This window comes from Trichechus manatus, unplaced genomic scaffold (assembly GCF_000243295.1).
Source record: "Trichechus manatus latirostris isolate Lorelei unplaced genomic scaffold, TriManLat1.0 scaffold00039, whole genome shotgun sequence".
NCBI lineage: Eukaryota > Metazoa > Chordata > Mammalia > Sirenia > Trichechidae > Trichechus > Trichechus manatus.
This window is the reverse complement of record NW_004443975.1, coordinates 4,673,024-4,691,629: the sequence shown is the minus strand read 5'-3', so window position 1 is coordinate 4,691,629 and position 18,606 is coordinate 4,673,024. Positions and strand designations below refer to the sequence as shown.

The window sequence follows — 18,606 nt, the reverse complement described above, 5'->3', positions numbered from 1 at the left end:
ATATATTTATATTTTCTTTGTATATAATAAAAAACACCAAAAATATTCAGAAAACATTTGAGAAAAGCAAAAGAAACATTAGAAGAAGAAATTTAAGTTTTATGAGTAAAACTGAGAAAAAGAACTTTTACTTAAGTTATACACATTTCCTCAAGTATGCCGAAGGTTCAAATGATATCACTGCTGGCTAACTTACTGACCAAAATTATTGGCTGGTAAGATTAACACAACCCTTCTACAGATGTGAGCCCTTCCCTAGCAGGAGAAAAACACTTTGCAGGATTTGGAGAGATGTGCCAATCATATACAAGTAAAACATAGAACATCATTATCATCGTTTTTCTTGAATTAGATCAACTTATACAAAGGACCATCCCCAATATATTCTCTTCCTATATTCATCCTCTCACTTTCTATATATGAGTTTGACTTGTTACTCTTATTTTTCTGAGAAGCCCAGCCTTTATCATCCACATGGTCTAACTCAGTATTAATGGAAGGGACATAAAAAGTCCAGGAGTCAGAAAGTGGGGCCTGGAGGCTGAACCTGGCCCTCAGTGTGTTTTGATTGGCCAGAACAGTGTGGAAGAAAGAGAGGAAGGGAAAAAAGAAAAAAAGGCATGGAAGGAAGATAGAGGGAACAAGGAAGAAATTGGAATATTTTAGAAAAAGTCTAAACTGTGCAGATTACACATAAGCCTCCCCATTCCCTACTGTCTTCCACTGAATCCGTCACACATTTTCTCATCTGTCCGGCTCCTAAAGGCAATAATTCCCACAGCTAGTCCAAACCTTTCATTTTCTAGATGATGAAATAGGAATCTAAGAACAGTTCATTAACCTTCCTAAGGTCACACAAATGGTTACCAGCAAGGCAACAAAGATTTTTGTGACCTGGCTCTTAGTTCTGTCTCTCCCTCAACTCTGTCATATTCCTTCCACCAAACTCAATCAAAACCCTGAAACACCAAAATGTTGAAAAAGACAAACCAGCATATAAAATGTATATAAAAAATAAATTGTGTTCCTGACATATTACATGTTTCTCGTTTTTTCTTTTTTTTTGTGTGTGTGTGTGTGTGTGTCCACTCAATCAAAGGTGGCCAGGAACTAGGTAAACACTGTGGTGCAGTGAGTCGCTTTTATATGGTCTTTTTTAGCCATGGTCTTGTAACTTCCACAAAATAACTGGGTGGGACCATGCAAATAAGGTGTATGGAACCCTAACAATGGGCTTGGTTAGTTTTGCCATCCCACTAGTCTTAAAATGAGCCAATCCCAGAGCAGGAGAAGGGACCTCACTACCACCAAGAAGAAGAGATGGGAGCAGAGTGCATCCTTCGGACCTGGGGTCCCTGCACTGACAACCTCCTAGACTCAGGAGACGGAGAGAGATGTAACACCAGAGATGGTGAGAAGTGGTGGCAAGCACAGCAGTATCCAGTGGTAGAGAAATGGCAGCAGCAAAACCAGGAGACCAACACAAGATGGCTTCAGTGGGCTTCCCAGCCCACTGAGGCAGGCAGCTACAGTGGGTGTACCCACCCACGCAGCAAGAGAACTGAGTGCCTTCGAACTGATGCTTATAGGCACTTGGTGAAGCTAAAGAGCTTTGTAACACTTACCCGAGCAGGGCAGAGGCTAGGCCAAGGAGCTGAGGGCCAGAGAGAGTCCTGCCTGCGGGCATGGCAGAGAAGAAGCTGTCCTGATCAAAGTACTGTATTCTGAGTTGTTCTTGATCCTAATTGTAACTTGTTACTTCCCTAATAAACCCCATAATCATTAAATATTGTCTGTGAGTTCTGTGTGGCCATTGCGACAAATTATCAAACCCAGGAGAGAAGTAAAGAGTGCCATGGGATGGACGGCTAGTGTCAGAATTGGTAAAAATTTGGAGAAAGAAGGTATGTCTGACCTCCACCTCATATGAATCAGCCTTGGGCTGTTGATCTTGATTCTCCTCCCCTCTAGGGAAGTTAGAGGAGATCAGATGCTGCCACCGCACCATTTTTACAATGAGTGTTTTTGATAAAATAGTATCTGTCATGGATTGAATTATGTCCCCCCAAAAATGTGTCTATCAATTTGGCTGGGCCATGATTCCTGCTATTGTGTGATTTTCCTATATGTTGTAAATCCTGCCTCTATGATATTAATGAGAGAGGATGGGCGGCAGTTGTGTTAGTAAAGCAGGACTCAATCTACAAGATTGGATTGTGCCCTGAGGCAATCTCTTGAGATAGAAAAGAAAGAAATAAACAGAGACAGGGGGACCTCATACCACCAAGAAAGCAGTGCCAGAAGCAGAGTGTATCCTTTGGACCTGGGGTCCCTGCGCGGAGAAGCTCCTAGTCTGGGGAAAGATTGATGAGAAAGCTGACAGAGAGATAAAGCCTTCCCCTGGAGCTGACACCCTGAATTTGCGCTTCTAGCCTACTAGACTGTGAAAAAATAAATTTCTCTGTTAAAGCCATACACTTGTGGTATTTCAGTTATAGCAGCACTAGATGACTAAGATAGTATCCATACTTAATACTGCAGCGATAGACATGATCTTGTTATTAAGGTTAGGACATTGCATTTCTAGCAATCTCTCTTCCTATCTAATCTAATATCAAATCCCCACATTCAAGTTTACAGAACTTAATAACAGATCCTGGATTGCCTGTTATTCTTGCTTTTCTGACCCTTTCTTGGCCCCAAAGTAGTTTATTTTATACCTCATGGCCTTGTATAATGGTGCATTAAATTTAAATTAGACAAGGGGCATTTGCTCTCCTCCCCAGTTACTAATAAAGTTCTTAGTCATTCTGTGTACCTTAAATTATACCTACCTATAATTCAAGATGGAAACCCTGGTGGCATAGCGGTTAAGAGCTACAGCTGCTAACCAAAAGGCTGGCAGTTCAAATCCACCAGGCACTCCTTGGAAACTCTATGGGGCAGTTCTACTCTGTCCTACAGGGTCGCTGTGAGTAGGAATCGACTCGATGGCAACGGGTTTTCATTTTATAATTCAAGATATGAATGAACAACACCTAAACATATGCCAGGAGACCTCCCATATCACTTCCAGCTCTAGATTAACACATGGGATATGCCCGCTCTTTTTTTTCTTTTTCTTTTTTTAATCACACTGGAAACTTTGAGATAACTCACTATGTCAGTACAATAGTACAGAACTGTGGAGTAATTAAGTCTTTCGATTTTTCTGCTAGAACTCCCATATTGAAGGAGAATCATTAAACCTCTCCCATTTCTTGCTGAGAGGGCATAGGCAACCCAGACTAGGAGACATTCTTTGAGGTGTTAAACGAGGATTACATCTGAAAAGTTCAAGGGAAAGGATGAGAGGTGAATGTGGCATCTGCAGATGGGCATACTGTTTCCATGGTTGTTCCAGGACAGTCAGAGTCAAGGAGAGGTAAAAATTCCACTGAAGTTTTGAAAGCAAGAAAGTTAACTTTGACTCTGCTTTTCATGTCGGAGCCTTAAATTCTTGAAATATTATAATAGTGCCAAAAATTATATTTAAAGAAATCAGGAAAATCTATAAAAAATGGAAGAACTATCATGGAAAACTGTTAAAGCATTTTGCATTTTTACTTCCTAACCAAAAAACAAAAACAAAAACCAAACCCGTTGCTGCTGATTCTGACTCACAGCAACCCTACAGGACAGAGCAGAACTGCCCCATAGGGCTTCCAAGGAGTGGCGGCGGGTGGATTTGAACTGCTGAGCTTTAGGTTAGTATCCAAGCTCTTAACCACTGTGCCACCAGGGCTCCCTTTTACTTCCTAGCTGAACATAAATGAAGGGATATTAGTAATGTTGACATGCACAGTTATTTAGTAACAGAGAAATAATTGTGAGGAAAGACCAAGAATGTTTATTAGCCTTCCCTTAAGCATAAACTACATAAGACATTTTGGGGAAATAATGGTGAATATACAAAACCAAATAAATCAACAAAAATAAAACAATACAAGACAAACGAACTTCGAATTGCATTTTAACTATTAACACAATTCTTAAATTATTAGGCACAAACACTTAAAAAATAATGAAGTGCCACATATAAAATAACTCCACCATACTTAATTTGGGAATACAAATTTCTACTTTAAAGGGCATTATCCTTCGGTGGTTCAAACCCATCCAGTGGCACTGCAGAAGAAAGGACTGGTGATCTGCTTCTGTAATGATTTACAGCCAAGAAAGCCGTATGGAATAGTTCTACTCTGTCACATGGGGTCACCGTGAGTGGGAAGACTCAAAGGCAATGAGTTACTCTTTAAATAAGTGGTAATTTGCATTTGTGAAGTGAACTTTGATTGTGCTTAAGTTCAGAGTTAGTTTTACTTTGTTTCCTTCCAGAAGCTGTTACATACACTAATAAAAATTAAAATGCTACTAAATAAATAGTAAAATAAATCCTAAAAACCACTGATAAATTCAGATTCCATTGTTTGATTCACTGTTAAAACTAGGGTTTAAACATCTTAAAAACTATTTTCTCTGCCTTATGGCTATATGTTTTCACTATTTTATTATATTGTTACCACACTAAATGAAATGACTTTAAAATTTATTATATTTGAAAGGAAAGGAAACTATTTACTTTACGATCACCGAAAGCAGTACCAACGGTATTACTTACTACAACGTTAATTAACAATGAACTCTTTTACTGTATCAAAATGCCTAATATTAAATAGTTTCCAATGCTTAGATAAAGGTTCAAAATAAGGTCAAAGGCATTAGGAGAAACTTATAATGGAGGCCAAAAGATTTTACCAACCTCAAAAATTAAACAAAACCGTTCATTGAGCACAGTAGTTTTCTTGCTTTCATATGAAAAGTTGCAAGTGGTTATTTAAATATCTAACAGCTCTTGAAACATCATTAGATTCTTTTACTCCTGTAGTTTGAATGTTGAGAGTGTTGACAGTTTGTAACATCATTGACACATGTAAACAATAAATAACCCTCACAAAGTCTAGAGTTACTAGAATATAAACTTTGTAATCTCCTAGAAAAAGCTTCACTTTGCTGCTAGTACCAAATATAAATAGCAGTTAACATTTAATGATTGTTTCTTAAGAGCTAAGCACTGATTCTTATCCTTATTTTCTATGATAATAATCTGTAATTATTTTATTATCTTTATCCCCTACTAGTACAGAGACTTCATGGGGAAGGGACCGTGCTTGTCCCCTACTGTGTCCCCAGCACCTAGCATGTGTAACACACAGTAGGCACTCAGTATCTGCCAAATGAGTTGATATTCTAAATGGTTTAAATCAGTTTTTTTTCCAACTGTGGGTTATGAAAATGAAACATAATGGAAAACAGAGTGTATTACATGTAATAGAATAAGTTTTCCTTAGTGAAACTTTTCTTTTTGTTATATTTGCCCCATGTATATGTCCCATGTAAAATGTAGTTCCTACTATGGGTTACTGTGGAAAAACAAGTACGAAAATTTCTGCTTTATGTGGATTATTTTGTTTGCTCCTCACACTTAATCCCTTAGACAATACCATAAACTCCACTTTAAAAAACAAAACAAAACTGGTTACATAAGTTCCGTAAGTTATGTCTAGGGTTACATAAGTTGTCCAAGATGGCAGAGCCATCTACTACAAGCATAGGATCATTTCTATGGATGAACACTCACTGGAAACTGTACTGACATAATCTGAATTAACTGAATAAAGTTTCAATAATAGTGATTGTGACATGATTAATAAAGAAAAACAAACAAAAAAAAAAAGAAGATAGGCTTTGAAGGAAGACAGGGCTGAATGCAATCTCTGGCGTTGCCAGTAACCAGCCTTGTGGCCTTTGGCATGTAATTTAACCTGAGTTTCGGTTTTTCCACGTGTAAAATAGGAATAATCATAAGGTTGTTGTAAGTTTTAAATGAGCTAATTATGTAAACAGCCTAGACCACTAAATAGAAGCTATTTCGATTAAAACCACTATTATTGTTTTCCCCCCATCCAATAAATCACTTTCATTCTACTAAATCAGAATTTGAATGAGTAAAAAGTGTGAATCAGGAACTCACTGGATTAAAGAGCCATGTATGAGAACTGGGCAACAGTGCCATAGAGCTGTCCACAAGTTTCTGCCGGTACTGGTTGAGAAAGAAGCCTAAGTCAAGATCAGAGAGTTGGTTCGGGTGGAATCAAAGGAAGCAACGCTGCTTAACCGTCAAAACAAAATCAAACTATTTTATCCTTCCTTAAAGATCAGAGCAACACCCATCTTCTTCCTACGCAGGCACGCTGGGGCTGAACCAAGGTGTCAGGAAACGCACCTGGTCAGCTCCCGCCCACTAGGCCCTGGGTACCAAGGGGCTGGGGCACAGAGGTTCGGAGCAACTCACCCCGGAGGCTCCGTTGGTATTGCCCTAGAATCTCCTCTAGGGTGGAGTTCCCTGGGGACTTCGCCATGCACGGACCCGGGGCCCAGAGATACGAGTTACGTGCGGACTTGTCCAGAGGACTCCCCTCCGAGAACAACAGGCCTAGCACCTGGGGAGCGCTCGCCAGCTTCCTGCAGCTGCTGTCACTGGGGATCCTGGAAACCAAGGCTGAGCTCGTGGGGGCTCTTGCCACCCACTGGTCCTTATGGTGGACGTCGGGAGTAGTAGTCCGCAGGCTCAGGGGCTCCAGCCTCGAGATACTAAGAGCCCTTCCAGTTACACTACAATTCCCAGAGGGCACCGCGCTCCAGGCGCAACTGCGGCCGTTTGGTTGCGAGGGCCGGTTGCCAAGAAACAGCTTGCGGCCCCGCCCTTTTCCTATAGCCCGGCCTTCAAGCCATCCTTCTGTCTGGACCAACCAACTGACGGAAAGAACTCATTGAAGGCCTTGAATCTTCGAAATCTGCTATACGCAGTTGATCCCTAAGGTTTCGGAAGGTCTCAAATGACAAGCTGTGAATCTTTTAATCCACAATTTGTCACAAAGGCCAAATAAATTGTCAAGAAAAAGAAGCGCTAAATCTTCCGAACAGCCTAGATTGTCTAGCTTGTAAAGGCGGCCGACACTACAAATCCTAGCCTGCCCAGCGACCCGACCTCCCGTTGGAGTCAGCGCACTGCCCGCTGGGAACTGTAGTCCTTGTTGGTTGCGGTTCCGCGAATGCCTGGGTCCTCTTCATTGTTCAAGCTCGTCTTGGGGTACGCCTGCGCAGTGGGCAGCTGGAAAAGCGTGTGGGTGAGACCCTCCGCGCAACCCCTTTTCATTGTCTGTGCTCGGCGCCTGCGCAGTACGAGATTGTTGGGACCGGGCAGGAGGAGATAGGGCTCGGCTCCTCGCCCTTTCCCGAGGCGCCTGCGCAGTAGGCGGTCGCTCTTTGCCGTTACCGCTATGTGTGGGGCGTGTGCGTGTGTGGAATAACGTTATTGCCCAGCGGAGCTAAGGGGCCCGGAGCTCGACCGCAGCGGCAGCGACAACGACGACGAGGTGGGGGGAGGACGGCGTGCGACAGACTCACGGGACGCGACGCGCCCCGCCTCCCCCGTCCGGTCCCTCTCTCCACAGTGAGGGGTAAGTGATGCGCTCGGCTGCTCTGGTTAGGCGCTGCTGATGTCGCCGCCGCTGCTTTTTCACATCCTCTTCCTGGGAGAGCCGTGGGTTTGCGGAATGGGCTCGGGGTGCGGGGCCGGGAGGCCAAGGGGGCGCTTCCCAGATGCTCCGCGCGGCGCCGCCACCCCCACCCGCGCCCGCCTCAGGGGCTCGGCAGGGACGCCCCTCCCATCCCCCCACCCTCGGTCTCCCACCCTAGTCCCTCCGTCGTGCTGCCAGCCCGGCCTTCCCTTGTCCATTGCCGCTGCCTCCTTTCCCCTAAAGGTATTGAATCGTTTCCAGCGCCCCGCTCCCCGGCTTTGTGGAGCGCCCCCTCCCACTCCCCCCACCCCGGCCGTAATAGTTTGTGAAGGGTGCGGGCGCAGGGCTGGAGGGAATGGCTGCGCTGGCGCGGGAAGGGGATTTTTCCCAGATCTGCGGCCCCGCCGGCGCAGCGAACAGAGCCAGTCCTTTTTGTGTGGTTGGTTTTGGGGTGTGAGGCGGTTGGGGGAGGTCGAGCGAGGAGCCCTTTGGACGCAGTTGGAGGGCGTCGAAGATGTGGTGTCACGCACCCGGTCTGGCGATGTCACCCGCGTAGGCTCCAGCTCCGTAGTAAACCCGGGGGAGGAGAGAGTGGCTTCCTGTTGCCTTCATTGTCCTGAAATTCAAGTGTAGGGTTTGGTATGGTTCCTTTCGTTTTATGCAAGGGAGAAAATAAATAACTGCCTAACACAGGGCGGGAAGACGTGCACTCTAGGTCGTAGAATCCGTTTTTAGTGTTCAGTAGAGTTTTATTTGAAGAATGTAAGGTCCTGAACAGCAGGAACTACGCCTGCTGGAGCCCAAACGCTGCCAAGGTGATCAATATGAAATTACTAAATGAAGAGTGGGCTACGAAGGGCCTGACAATGCAGCTGTTGTGTAGCAGGGAAATGAACCAGCAGAATTGTTTTTTCTTTGGGTGGGTAATGCATTCATATTATTAAGAGAATAGATTTGGATACATCTTTCTGTTATATTTTTTAAGAAGTAAAAACAAAAAAAAAATTGGCCTGGTATATTTCTTATTTCTGAAGTTGTTTGCTTATTTTTTTATTCTCTTAATGAAAATTCACCCATTTGGGAGGAATTTAGTGAAGCAGATATGTGATTGGAAGAAAATCTTTTAAAATGATTTGATCCTTGAGCTCACAACGTTTGCTGGCGTTTCTACTTACAATGAGCAAAAGAGAGAATGAAGCAGCATGGGGAGGAGCAGATGAGGGAAAAATCTAACATTGTAGGAGAGAGTTACATTCTGAATACAGTATCTATATCTTCACTGATATAACCCAAGTTGGGTATGCTTCAAAGATTTAGGAATTCAGCTCTGGAAATATTACATTGATGAATAGCACGTTACAACAATTTTGTATTGTTTCTGCCATTATTTTACCTTCACCAGGGCTGCTGTTTGTTCTTCTTAATTTTGTAGATATTGTAGAATTTTGGTGTTTTAAAACAGAAGAATCTGAGTGCACTTGACAGAAAAAAAAACCAAACCCAGTGCTGCGGAGTAGACTCTCTCACATAGCGACCCTGTAGGACAGAGTAGAACTGCCCCAAGGCTGTAAATCTTTACAGAAGCAGACTGCCACATCTTTCTCTCTGGAGCGGCTGGTGGGTTTGAACCACCAACCTCTGGGTGAGCAGCCTAGAGCTTCACTCCACCACCAGGATTCCTTCACTTGACCGAGGAAAACACTAAAAGCTGGAAAGTTAACTGACTTGTCCCCAAGCCAAACTGCTAATGGAAGGCAGAGCCAAATACAACCAAGATCTGTTCTGCAGAGTGCTGTTTCTTGTGTGCCTTGTCTTCTACCCCTAGTACTCCTACGCTGTGAAAATTTATGGATACTTTCTCTACATGCTTTTTCGGTTGTCTCTTAAGAATCAAGTTTGTTGATACTCCAGTTGTATTAATCTAGTCCTTTTTCCTTGTGATGAAAGTAGTAATGCTACTGAAGTGGAACTTTAGTTTTTTAAAGTAACTTACTGGTGTAAGGAAGGATGCCTTAACATGGGCTTTTCGTAAAGACACAGACTGTTGGAATTAGCGACCATATTTTATGATTATTTCTTGGTATTCAGCAGTGTTTTATAGTAAGATCAATTCTGCAAACTGTGTTAAAAATAAAACTGCCACATAACAAAAGTCTATTAAGTTCATTTTTCTTTGATTAATGGGTTATAATATTTTCAACTTAGAAGTTACCTTTTAAGAAAAAAATTCATATTGGACTGTTTTTTCAAAATTTTATGCTTTTTTTATTGAGTTGATTTTGCCATAAATACTTTTATGTTGCCTTATAGTATTTATCCTTTAATTCCCACATTGCATTTTTCTAAACATATTTTCTGTAGAATTTAGTAATACTTCATTTAAATTTCAACTTAGTTTTTAAAAAGTCGTCTGTAATTAAATTCCGTAAGTAGAGTTAAATTAGCCTTTAAGTGTATTTTACTGATAAATTTCATGGTGTTCTTAAATTGTTTTGTATGAAAATAAGTAAATCTGTGTGTTTTCTGTCAGACTTACACTATAGATATTAGCATACATTCTGATACTTTTTAATGCAAATATCAGTGTATTTAAAAATTCTCTGTTTAGTGATTTGTGATTTGTTTTGTTGATCAGTTTCTTGTTTTATCTACTAAAAAACAGAATAATTTTATTGTTGCATCTGATAGTAATCAGACATCACTTAGCTAGTACTAAATACTGTATATGTTTAAGCTTAGCGTCATCATTTTTTAAAATAAATTTTATTGCAGTAAAAAATATATATAACAAAAAGTTTACCATTTTAAGTGTACAATTCAGTGATATTAACTATATTCACCATGTTGTGCTACCATCATGACTCTCCAGTTCTAAAAGTTTTACATCACCCGAGACAGCAACTCAATGTGTCTTTGGCAATAACTCCCATTCCTTCCTCTCCCCAGCCCCTAGTACCCACTGCCAGACCAAACCCTCTGCTGTCAAGTTGATTTTGACTCATAGTGACCCTGTAGGACAAAGCAGAATTCCCCATAGGGTTTCCAAGGGTGTAAATTTTTGCAGGAGTAGAGTGCCACCTTTTTCCCTCTGAGCGGCTCTTGGGTTTGAACTGCTGACCTTTTGGTTAGCAGCTGAACACTTAACCAGTGCACCACTAGGGTTCCTTCCAGCCCGTGGTAACCATAACAAACTTTTGTTTCTATGCATTTGCCTATTCTAGATAATTCATATAAGTGAGATCATACAATATTTGTTGTTTTGTATCTGGCTTGTTTCACTCAGTACATTGTTTTCAAGGTTTATCCACGTTGCAGCATGTATCAGAACTTCCTTTCTTTATTATAGTTGAATAATATTCCATTGCATTATTTTCATCAGTATGTTTTTATTCAACAAAATTATATTCCTGAAAAATAATTCTTATGATTATACATTTATAATGATGTTTTTCTTACTCGAACATTGCGTTGTTAAGCATACATGTGCTACTCTATAATAAAGTATCTGGCAGAAAACATAAGATCAATCCTCATTATTCATGGATTCTGTATTTGTGAATTCTCCTACTTGCTAAAATTTATTTGTAACCCCAAGATTAATAGTTGTGCTTCACAGTCATTTGTGGACATGTACAGAGTGGCGAAAAATTTGAGTCACTCGTGCACACAGTCCTAGTTGAGGTTGAACAAGGCTGCGTTCTACCTTCTTTTTTCAACTCTCACATTGTAAACAAGTGTCCTTTTTGCAGTCTATTTAGTGTCACTTTTTTTGCATTTTTTGCTTTTTGTTGGTGATTTTGGTGTTTAAAATGGCCCCCAAGTGTAGTGCTAAAGTGCTGTTTAGTGTTCTAAGTGTAAGAAGGCTGTGATGTGCCTTACAGAGAAAATGCATGGATTATATAAGCTTCATTCAGGCATGAGTTATAGTGCTGTTAGTTGTGAGTTCAGTGTTAATGAATTGACAGTATAGTACATTCAGAAAAAGGAAGAGGAAATTCACCTCTTGGTATGTGAGGCCACTCTGGAAAGTGCTAAAGTGCTATAGTGGGTGATGAAGCTATAGAAAAGATGGAAACACAGCTAAATTTGTGGATTCAGAAGATGATGGTGGTGGATAGAGAAAACGTAGTGGACAGTATTGTAAGGCTAAAAGCCAAAGAAATTCATGTTACCCACTACCAAAAGGTTGGCAGTTTGAATCCACTAGCTGCTCCTTGGAAACCCTATGGGGCAGTTCTACTCTGTCCTATAAGGTCACTATGAGTTGGAATCAGCTCGACGGCAGTGGGTTTCTTAGGGTCAGGAAAATGTTAAACCTTTTTCAGGTAGTGTTTTATCAAAAAGAAATGCATAAAATTAATTATTTATAAGAAATATGTATATTACATAAGGTGTCTTTAAACAGAAACACACATAAAACAAGGTTATGTATTGATTGGTTGAGGAAAATGTTGTGACCAGAGGCTTACAGGAACCCTGTGTTTCCCCTAGTAGTTTGGTGTTCTCTGGTGTCTTAGGCTGGGTTCTCTAGAGAAGCAAAACCAGCGTGTGTGTGTGTGTGTGTGTGTGTGTGTGTGTGTGTACAAGGAAATGGCTCACACAGTTGTAGAGGCTGGCAAGTCCCAAGTCCATGGGTCAGGCTGCAGGCTGCAGGCTTTTCCTGACTCATGTAGCTGCAGGGGCTGAGGAACCCAAGATTCCAGGTCAGATGGGAGGCTGCTGGCTCACAGGCTCCTAAGGCTGACAAATCCAAGATAAGTGGGTAAGATGGCAGGCCGCTGGCTCAGGTCCGAAGAACTGTAGGTGAGATGTTGACGAGCTGAATGCAGGATCCAGAGCAGAGCAAAAGCCAGTGAACTTTGCCAGAAAGATCACGTATATTGGATGCAGGCCACACCCCCAAGGAAACTCCCTTTGAACTGATTGGCTACTATTTGCAGACCTCATTCCGGAGGTGATTACATTATATCAGATGTCATCATGCGTTATATCATATCTCATCATGGAGGTGATTACATCATTATACAACTGCCAAACTAATTCGTAACTGCCAAACCACTGAGAATCATAGACCCAGCCAAGCTGACACAAAACCTTAACCATCACACCTGGGTATTTACTAACTCACTCTGTATGCAGTGACTTTATAGAACATACTACCACAAATGAAAGTCAACTGTATTTAATTGTCAACTAAAATATGTGTACAACTGTAAATTATTCTGAAATATAACAAAAAGGCAATTCCATGCCACCTGAAAAATGCTTAATGAGTAGATAATGTTGTCTAGAGTATTAAATCTTCATCTGTTTCATTAAGAAATGGATTTACTCTTATGTGAGAACTCTCAGAGCATTTTTATTTCATAGGCTTTTTGTTAATAACTAACATTTCCAGTAATCAATTACCTTAGTGAAATGAGTTTCGATTTTCTCATATGTTTCTTAAAGAATGTGTTCAGCAATGAATTAGCCATTGTGGAGGATATAAAAAAATAAGAAAACATGTATCTGGTAATATGATTGATTAAACTGGACTTAGAGGGGAGGCTTGCATGTTGCTGAACAGATTTCACTGGAGCTTTCAGACTAAGACTAGCAAGAAAGCCCTGTTGATCTACTTCTGAAAATCAGCCAGTGAAAACCCTAGGGACCGCAATGAATCGATCCCGTTGTGCATAGGGTCACCATGATTTAAGGCTGATCCAGCGGTAGCTAAGAGCATCAACAACATAGTTGAAATAATTTGTATAACAGTTGTGCAGTGGTTATGCAACAGTATATTACAGTTGTTTTTTGACAAAATGAATGACATAGCCAATATGTCCTAATGGCAAAGCCCACTTTTATGTTAAACAAAGGTAAAGGAAACTAACAAAAGCGAGATTAAAAAAAAAACAAACTTAGAAAAATTACTTATATACAAATAGGGATTGCGCAAGGCATAGAAGTGGAAAGCACCTCAAGCATGCATGACTCAGGTTTAAAAAGCAAAAATTGAGACATAACAGAGGAAAAAAGTCATTATTTAAAAATATACCAATAATTAATGAATGATATAGACAGTATTACCCTTTGGTGTACATCATTTTTATTGAATAAATGAATAATGCTTATCATGTATTTAGTACCTCCTAGGTGTCAGGCTGTACGTGTGTGTTGTGTGTGTGTATATTTAATTCATTCAAACCTTGTAAATAAGTTATGATTTTATACATTTAAAGTTGAAAAATTTGAGGCTCAGAGTTAGCGAATAACTTTGCTTCTATGTCACAAATCACTGAATCTTTCTATTTTTGACTAAAACTGAAAATCTTTCTACTCATCTTTATTTTTGTTTGTTTTAGTAAGTTAAAAAGATAACATGTATGTAATTGTTGTTCTGAGTCATAGAATTTTAGAATTGGAGGGGACTTAAAATATCCCTGAAATCTTAAGAATCCAGCTTCTCCACGAACACTTCCATGGGCATAACCTGTTGCTGTTGAGTCGATTTCAACTTATAGCAACCCTATAGGACACAGTAGAACTGCCCCATAAGGTTTCCAAGACTGTAATCTTTTATTTATTTATTTTAATTTATTTTGTTGTTGAGAATATGCACAGCAAAACATGCACCAATTCAACTGTTTCTACATGTACAATTCAGTGAAATTGATTACGTTCTTTGAGTTGTGCAACCATTCTCACCCTCCTTTTCTGAGTTGTTCCTTGCCATTAACATAAACTCACTGCTCCCTAAGGTTCCTGTCTCATTTTTTGAGTTACTGTTGTTACTTTGATCCCATATTAAAAAACAAACAAACCCATTACTCTCAAATTGTTTCTGACTCATAGTGACCCTGAAGGACAGAGTAAAAGTGCCCCATGTGGGTTCCAAGGAGCGGCTGGTAAATTCGAACTGTTGACCTTTTGGTTAGCAGCCAAGTTCTTAACCACTGCCCACCAGGGCTCCATATAGATAGTTCTTAAAAGAGCATAACTCTCAAGGAGAGTTGGAATTGACTCGACAACAACGGGTTTGGTTTTTAAGCTAAACTGTTGTTTCGTTTTAAGAAGACTTCAGGGGATATTTTTGGTTTAAGATTTAAAGATTATCTCAGGGCGGTAGTTTTAGGGGTTCATCCAGCCTCTATGGCTCCAGAAAGTCTGGAGTCAGTGAGAATTTGAAATTCTATTCTACATTTCCCCCTTTTTGATTAGGATTCTTTTGTGGAATCTTTGATCAAAATGCTCAGTAATGGTAGCTAGGCACCATCCAGTTCTCCTGGTGTAATGGCAAAGGAGGCAGTAGTTCATGGAGGCAATTTAGTCACACATTCCATATCCTCCTCCTGTTCCTGACTTTCCCTCTCCCTCTGTTGCTCCGGGAGAATATGGAAGCAGACTGCCACATCTTTCTCCCATGGAGCTACTGGTGGGTTCTAATCACTGACCTTACGACCTTTCGACCTTTCGGTTAGCAGCTCAGCACTTAACCGCTGTGCCGCCAGGGTTCCTTTTCATAGGCATAGGAGAGTGCATTTGACTTTCGAAAAGTATAAGAGAAAGATTTTACTTAAATTGAGCTAGTATCTGCTTTACTGTAACTTCTTTCCACTGGTTCCATTTCCGTCTTTAAGTGTATGATACAGGAAGTTTTTTTTTCCCCCAACATATTGGATCCCTGCTAGATTTTGTCTTTTCTAAATTAAATGTTACAACTCTTGTAACTGCATGTAATACAGTTTCCTTTATCCTTCCTCGTCTCCGTCAATTGGTCCAATCCAGTTTGTCAGTGCTATTCTTTTTGTTCTGTCTGGCTTCCATAGTTAGTTCTGCATTTATGGTCTGAATGCAGAGTGTAGTGAAACTTTCCCTTTACTTATTTCTAAAATAGTGTTAACTCTTTAACAGTAATACCTTTGCCAATTCCAAGCCAAAAAAAAAAAAAAAAAATTATGTTTCGTTTAAAGTTATATTTATGTAATTCTAGAGATTATTTTTTATTTTGAAATTCTGTACTTCTACTTCTCTAATGTTAAAATAGCCTTTTTAATGAAGTAATAGTAGGTGGTAAGGTTTTTTTTGGTATTAATTTTGGGGTTTTGTTTTTTTTTCAGTGTTTTTAATAAAAAAAAGTTGACAACCTTATGTTGGTTCTCATTTTGTTTTTTGAAAAACTTCTTATCTGGAAACCACTGATGTAGTCAACATAAACCTAACATCTTTTTCATGTTAAGCTAGATCTTTTCCATTATATATATATACACATGATGTTTTTGAAGCAGTATTTTCCCTTTGCCCCCTATTAAATTTCATCTGCTTAAAAGCTGCCATAGTTAAAACTTGTTGAGATCATCTTGAATTATTATTCTATAAGCCAAGGGATTAGCTATCTTCCTGGCTTTTTGACATTTATAAATTTAACAAGCCAGCTCTCTTATAACTTCATCTTGGCCACTTTCTGGATATAGCCAAGGATAAAGCCATGTAGCTTTATAAGTAGAATACATGTTACATAAGTAAAATATGCTACAGAAAAAGGTGACACAAAGATAATGAAGACCATTTAAATGTTGTTGTTTTAAATAAGGAGAAAACCATTATATCGTCCAGTACTAAAGGAATTGGATGAAGCTTACAGTTTGGTGGTGATATGGGTAATTATATAATTATATGATATAAAGTCAAGTAGGGATAGGTGCTGTGAAGAAAAATAAATCAGAGTAAAGAGTTGGGAAATCATGAAGGACTGCTATTTTTATATTTTTTAAGTGACCACTGCATTTAAGTGGATAAAAAAAATCAAATAATATTTTAAAAAGAAATAATGTGGAAATCCTCCCACCCCTGTTCCTTATTGGCTATATTACCACTTTTTCTACTCCAATCCAAAAAACCCAAACCAAACCTGTTGCCATTGAGTCGATTCCAACTCATGCGAACCTGTAGGGCAGAGTAGACCTGCCCCATAGGATTCGCAGGGAGTGGCTGGTAGATTTGAACTGCTGACCGTTTGGTTAGCAACCGAGCTCTTAACCACTGTACCACCAGGGCTCCTCAATTCCAGTAGGTGACTATTTTATTTCTTTTTTTAAATTTTATTGTGTTTTAGGTGAAGGTTTATAGTTCAAATTAGTTTTTAATTAAAAAATTAATACACAAACGATTTTGTGATGGTTTTATTATTGTGTGTTTCTAGTGAAGTTTTTTCAAATCAAGCATATATAAATTTATATTCTTGAATCACCTCCCCCTTTTTCCAGAAAAGATAGCGACTTTATACACCATTCTGCACCTTGAGAGCTATTTTAGGAGGTGGTCAGGGAAGGCCTCTCTACTGCATTAGGTAAGGAAGCAAGCCATGTAGGTATCTGGATGAAGAGTATTTTATTTGGGTACAAAGGTCCTGAGGCAGGAATGAAACAGGTAAATTCAGGGAACAACAAAGAGGCCACTGCAGCTGGAGATGAATGAGCAAGGGGGAAGAGGAGGAAGAAACTGAGGTTGGATAGATACTTGAATTTTATTGTAAGTGCCATGGGAGTTCTTTGTAAGGTTTTGAGCAGGCGAATTACAAAAGGACTGGATTATATTTTTAAAGGATCTCTCTAGTATAAGAATAGACTGGAGGGAGCAAGAATGGAAACAGGAAAATGCTCCAAGAAATGATTGGAGTAATCCAGAATAAGAGTCGTTAATGATTTAGACTAGAGTGAAAGTGGTAGAGATAGTGAAAAGGTTATCAGGTTCTGGTTTTAAAAAAAAATCTTAAGTTTGAAATGTCTTTTAAACATCCAGTTGGAGATCTCAGGTAGACAGTTGGATATATAAGTCTAAAATTCAGAGGAGAGGTTAAAACTCAACCAAGTCAAATCCGTTGACGTCGAGTCAGTTCAGACTCATAGCAACCCTATAAGATAGAGTAGAATGCCGCATAGAGTTTCCAAGGAGCAGCTGGTGAATTCAAACTGCTGACCTTTGGTTAGCAGCCGAAAGCTTAACCACTGTGCCACCAGGGCTCCAAGGAGAGGCTGGGACTGATGATACCTAAATTTTAAAGCATTACCGCTGGACCATACTTAAAGCCATAGGACTGGAAGAGATCACTTAGGTGTAGAGTTAATTAGTTTGAGAAGTCCACAGATTGAGACCTGATATTCTCCAATATTGAAAGCTTAGAAAATGAAAAGAAGCCATCAAGAAAGATAGAAAAGAAGTGGCCAGTGAAATCTGAGAACTCTAGAGGATGGTGTCCCTGAAGCCAAGTGAGAAAGTATTTTTAGAGTAAGGGGTTGATGGATCACCTACATCACCTATTATCACCTATTATTTCTTAAGAAATCAGGTATCCTCTTTCATTGTAAACTGTCTCTGAGAAAAACAATTTTATTAGACCTTTTTTTAAAAAAAAGTTTTGTGTTTTTTCTGAAGGTTTACTTATTAGACCTTTCTTTATCCTAATTTATTGACAGGGAGTTCATAATTATTCTCTACCAGAAACCACTAAATCTAAAGCCCTGAAGAAATTTTTACCCATTGGGGGACCCCTTCTGGATGGACTTGGAGGCTGCTGCTACTGAGATTTGAGCAGGAGAAGCACTGCTTTTTCAGAGAAAAGAACTTGCTGTTAGGATTTGCCTCACATTCACAAAAGAATTACATGATTTAAGCAAGTCACTTAATTTTGAAAGCTCATTTTCTTAATCTGCAAAATAAGGCTGGTGATAGTCAAACTACTTCAGAGGTTTGTTTTGACCAAATGAAGTAGATATGAAAAACAAATGAACAGTAAAATTGCAGCTAGGGATATCCTCTTTGCATTGCCCCAAATGTGGTACCAACCTGATTGTGATAAATTTGAAGAAATATATTGTCTGGGGTGAGTAATTTTGTTTGTTTGTTCGTTTGTTTTCTCACTCTGTAGGAACGGTTCTTCTTTTTTTTTTAATTTAATTAATTAATTAATTTATTTATTTATTTATTGTACTTCAGGTGAAGG

General features: G+C 39.7%; 2 protein-coding genes across 19 annotated transcripts in view; one reads left to right on the top strand and one right to left on the bottom strand.

Moving 5' to 3' along the window:
- The window catches only part of SDCCAG8 (SHH signaling and ciliogenesis regulator SDCCAG8), a 243,119-nt gene extending 236,494 nt beyond the window's left edge, over positions 1–6,625 (bottom strand). For 8 of the 9 annotated variants that reach the window (XR_002824018.1, XR_002824017.1, XM_023730889.1 and 5 more), the window contains exon 1: positions 6,395–6,577. Coding sequence is in view for 7 of the 9 variants with exons in the window: in XM_023730889.1 (XP_023586657.1) it covers positions 6,395–6,461 (67 nt within the window). In the remaining 2 variants the exon portion in view is untranslated. Of the gene's footprint in view, positions 1–6,394 lie in introns of all 9 variants that reach the window. The other variant, XM_004375862.2, reaches the window with a different exon arrangement.
- Positions 6,626–6,850: 225 nt separating this feature from the next.
- Positions 6,851–18,606, top strand: part of CEP170 (centrosomal protein 170) — a 134,841-nt gene continuing 123,085 nt past the window's right edge. For 8 of the 10 annotated variants that reach the window (XR_002824016.1, XM_023730885.1, XM_023730884.1 and 5 more), the window contains exon 1: positions 6,851–7,562. The gene's annotated coding sequence lies outside the window, so the exon portion shown is untranslated. Of the gene's footprint in view, positions 7,563–16,668; positions 18,487–18,606 lie in introns of those variants that run through there. The other 2 variants (XM_004375859.2, XM_023730879.1) reach the window with 2 other exon arrangements.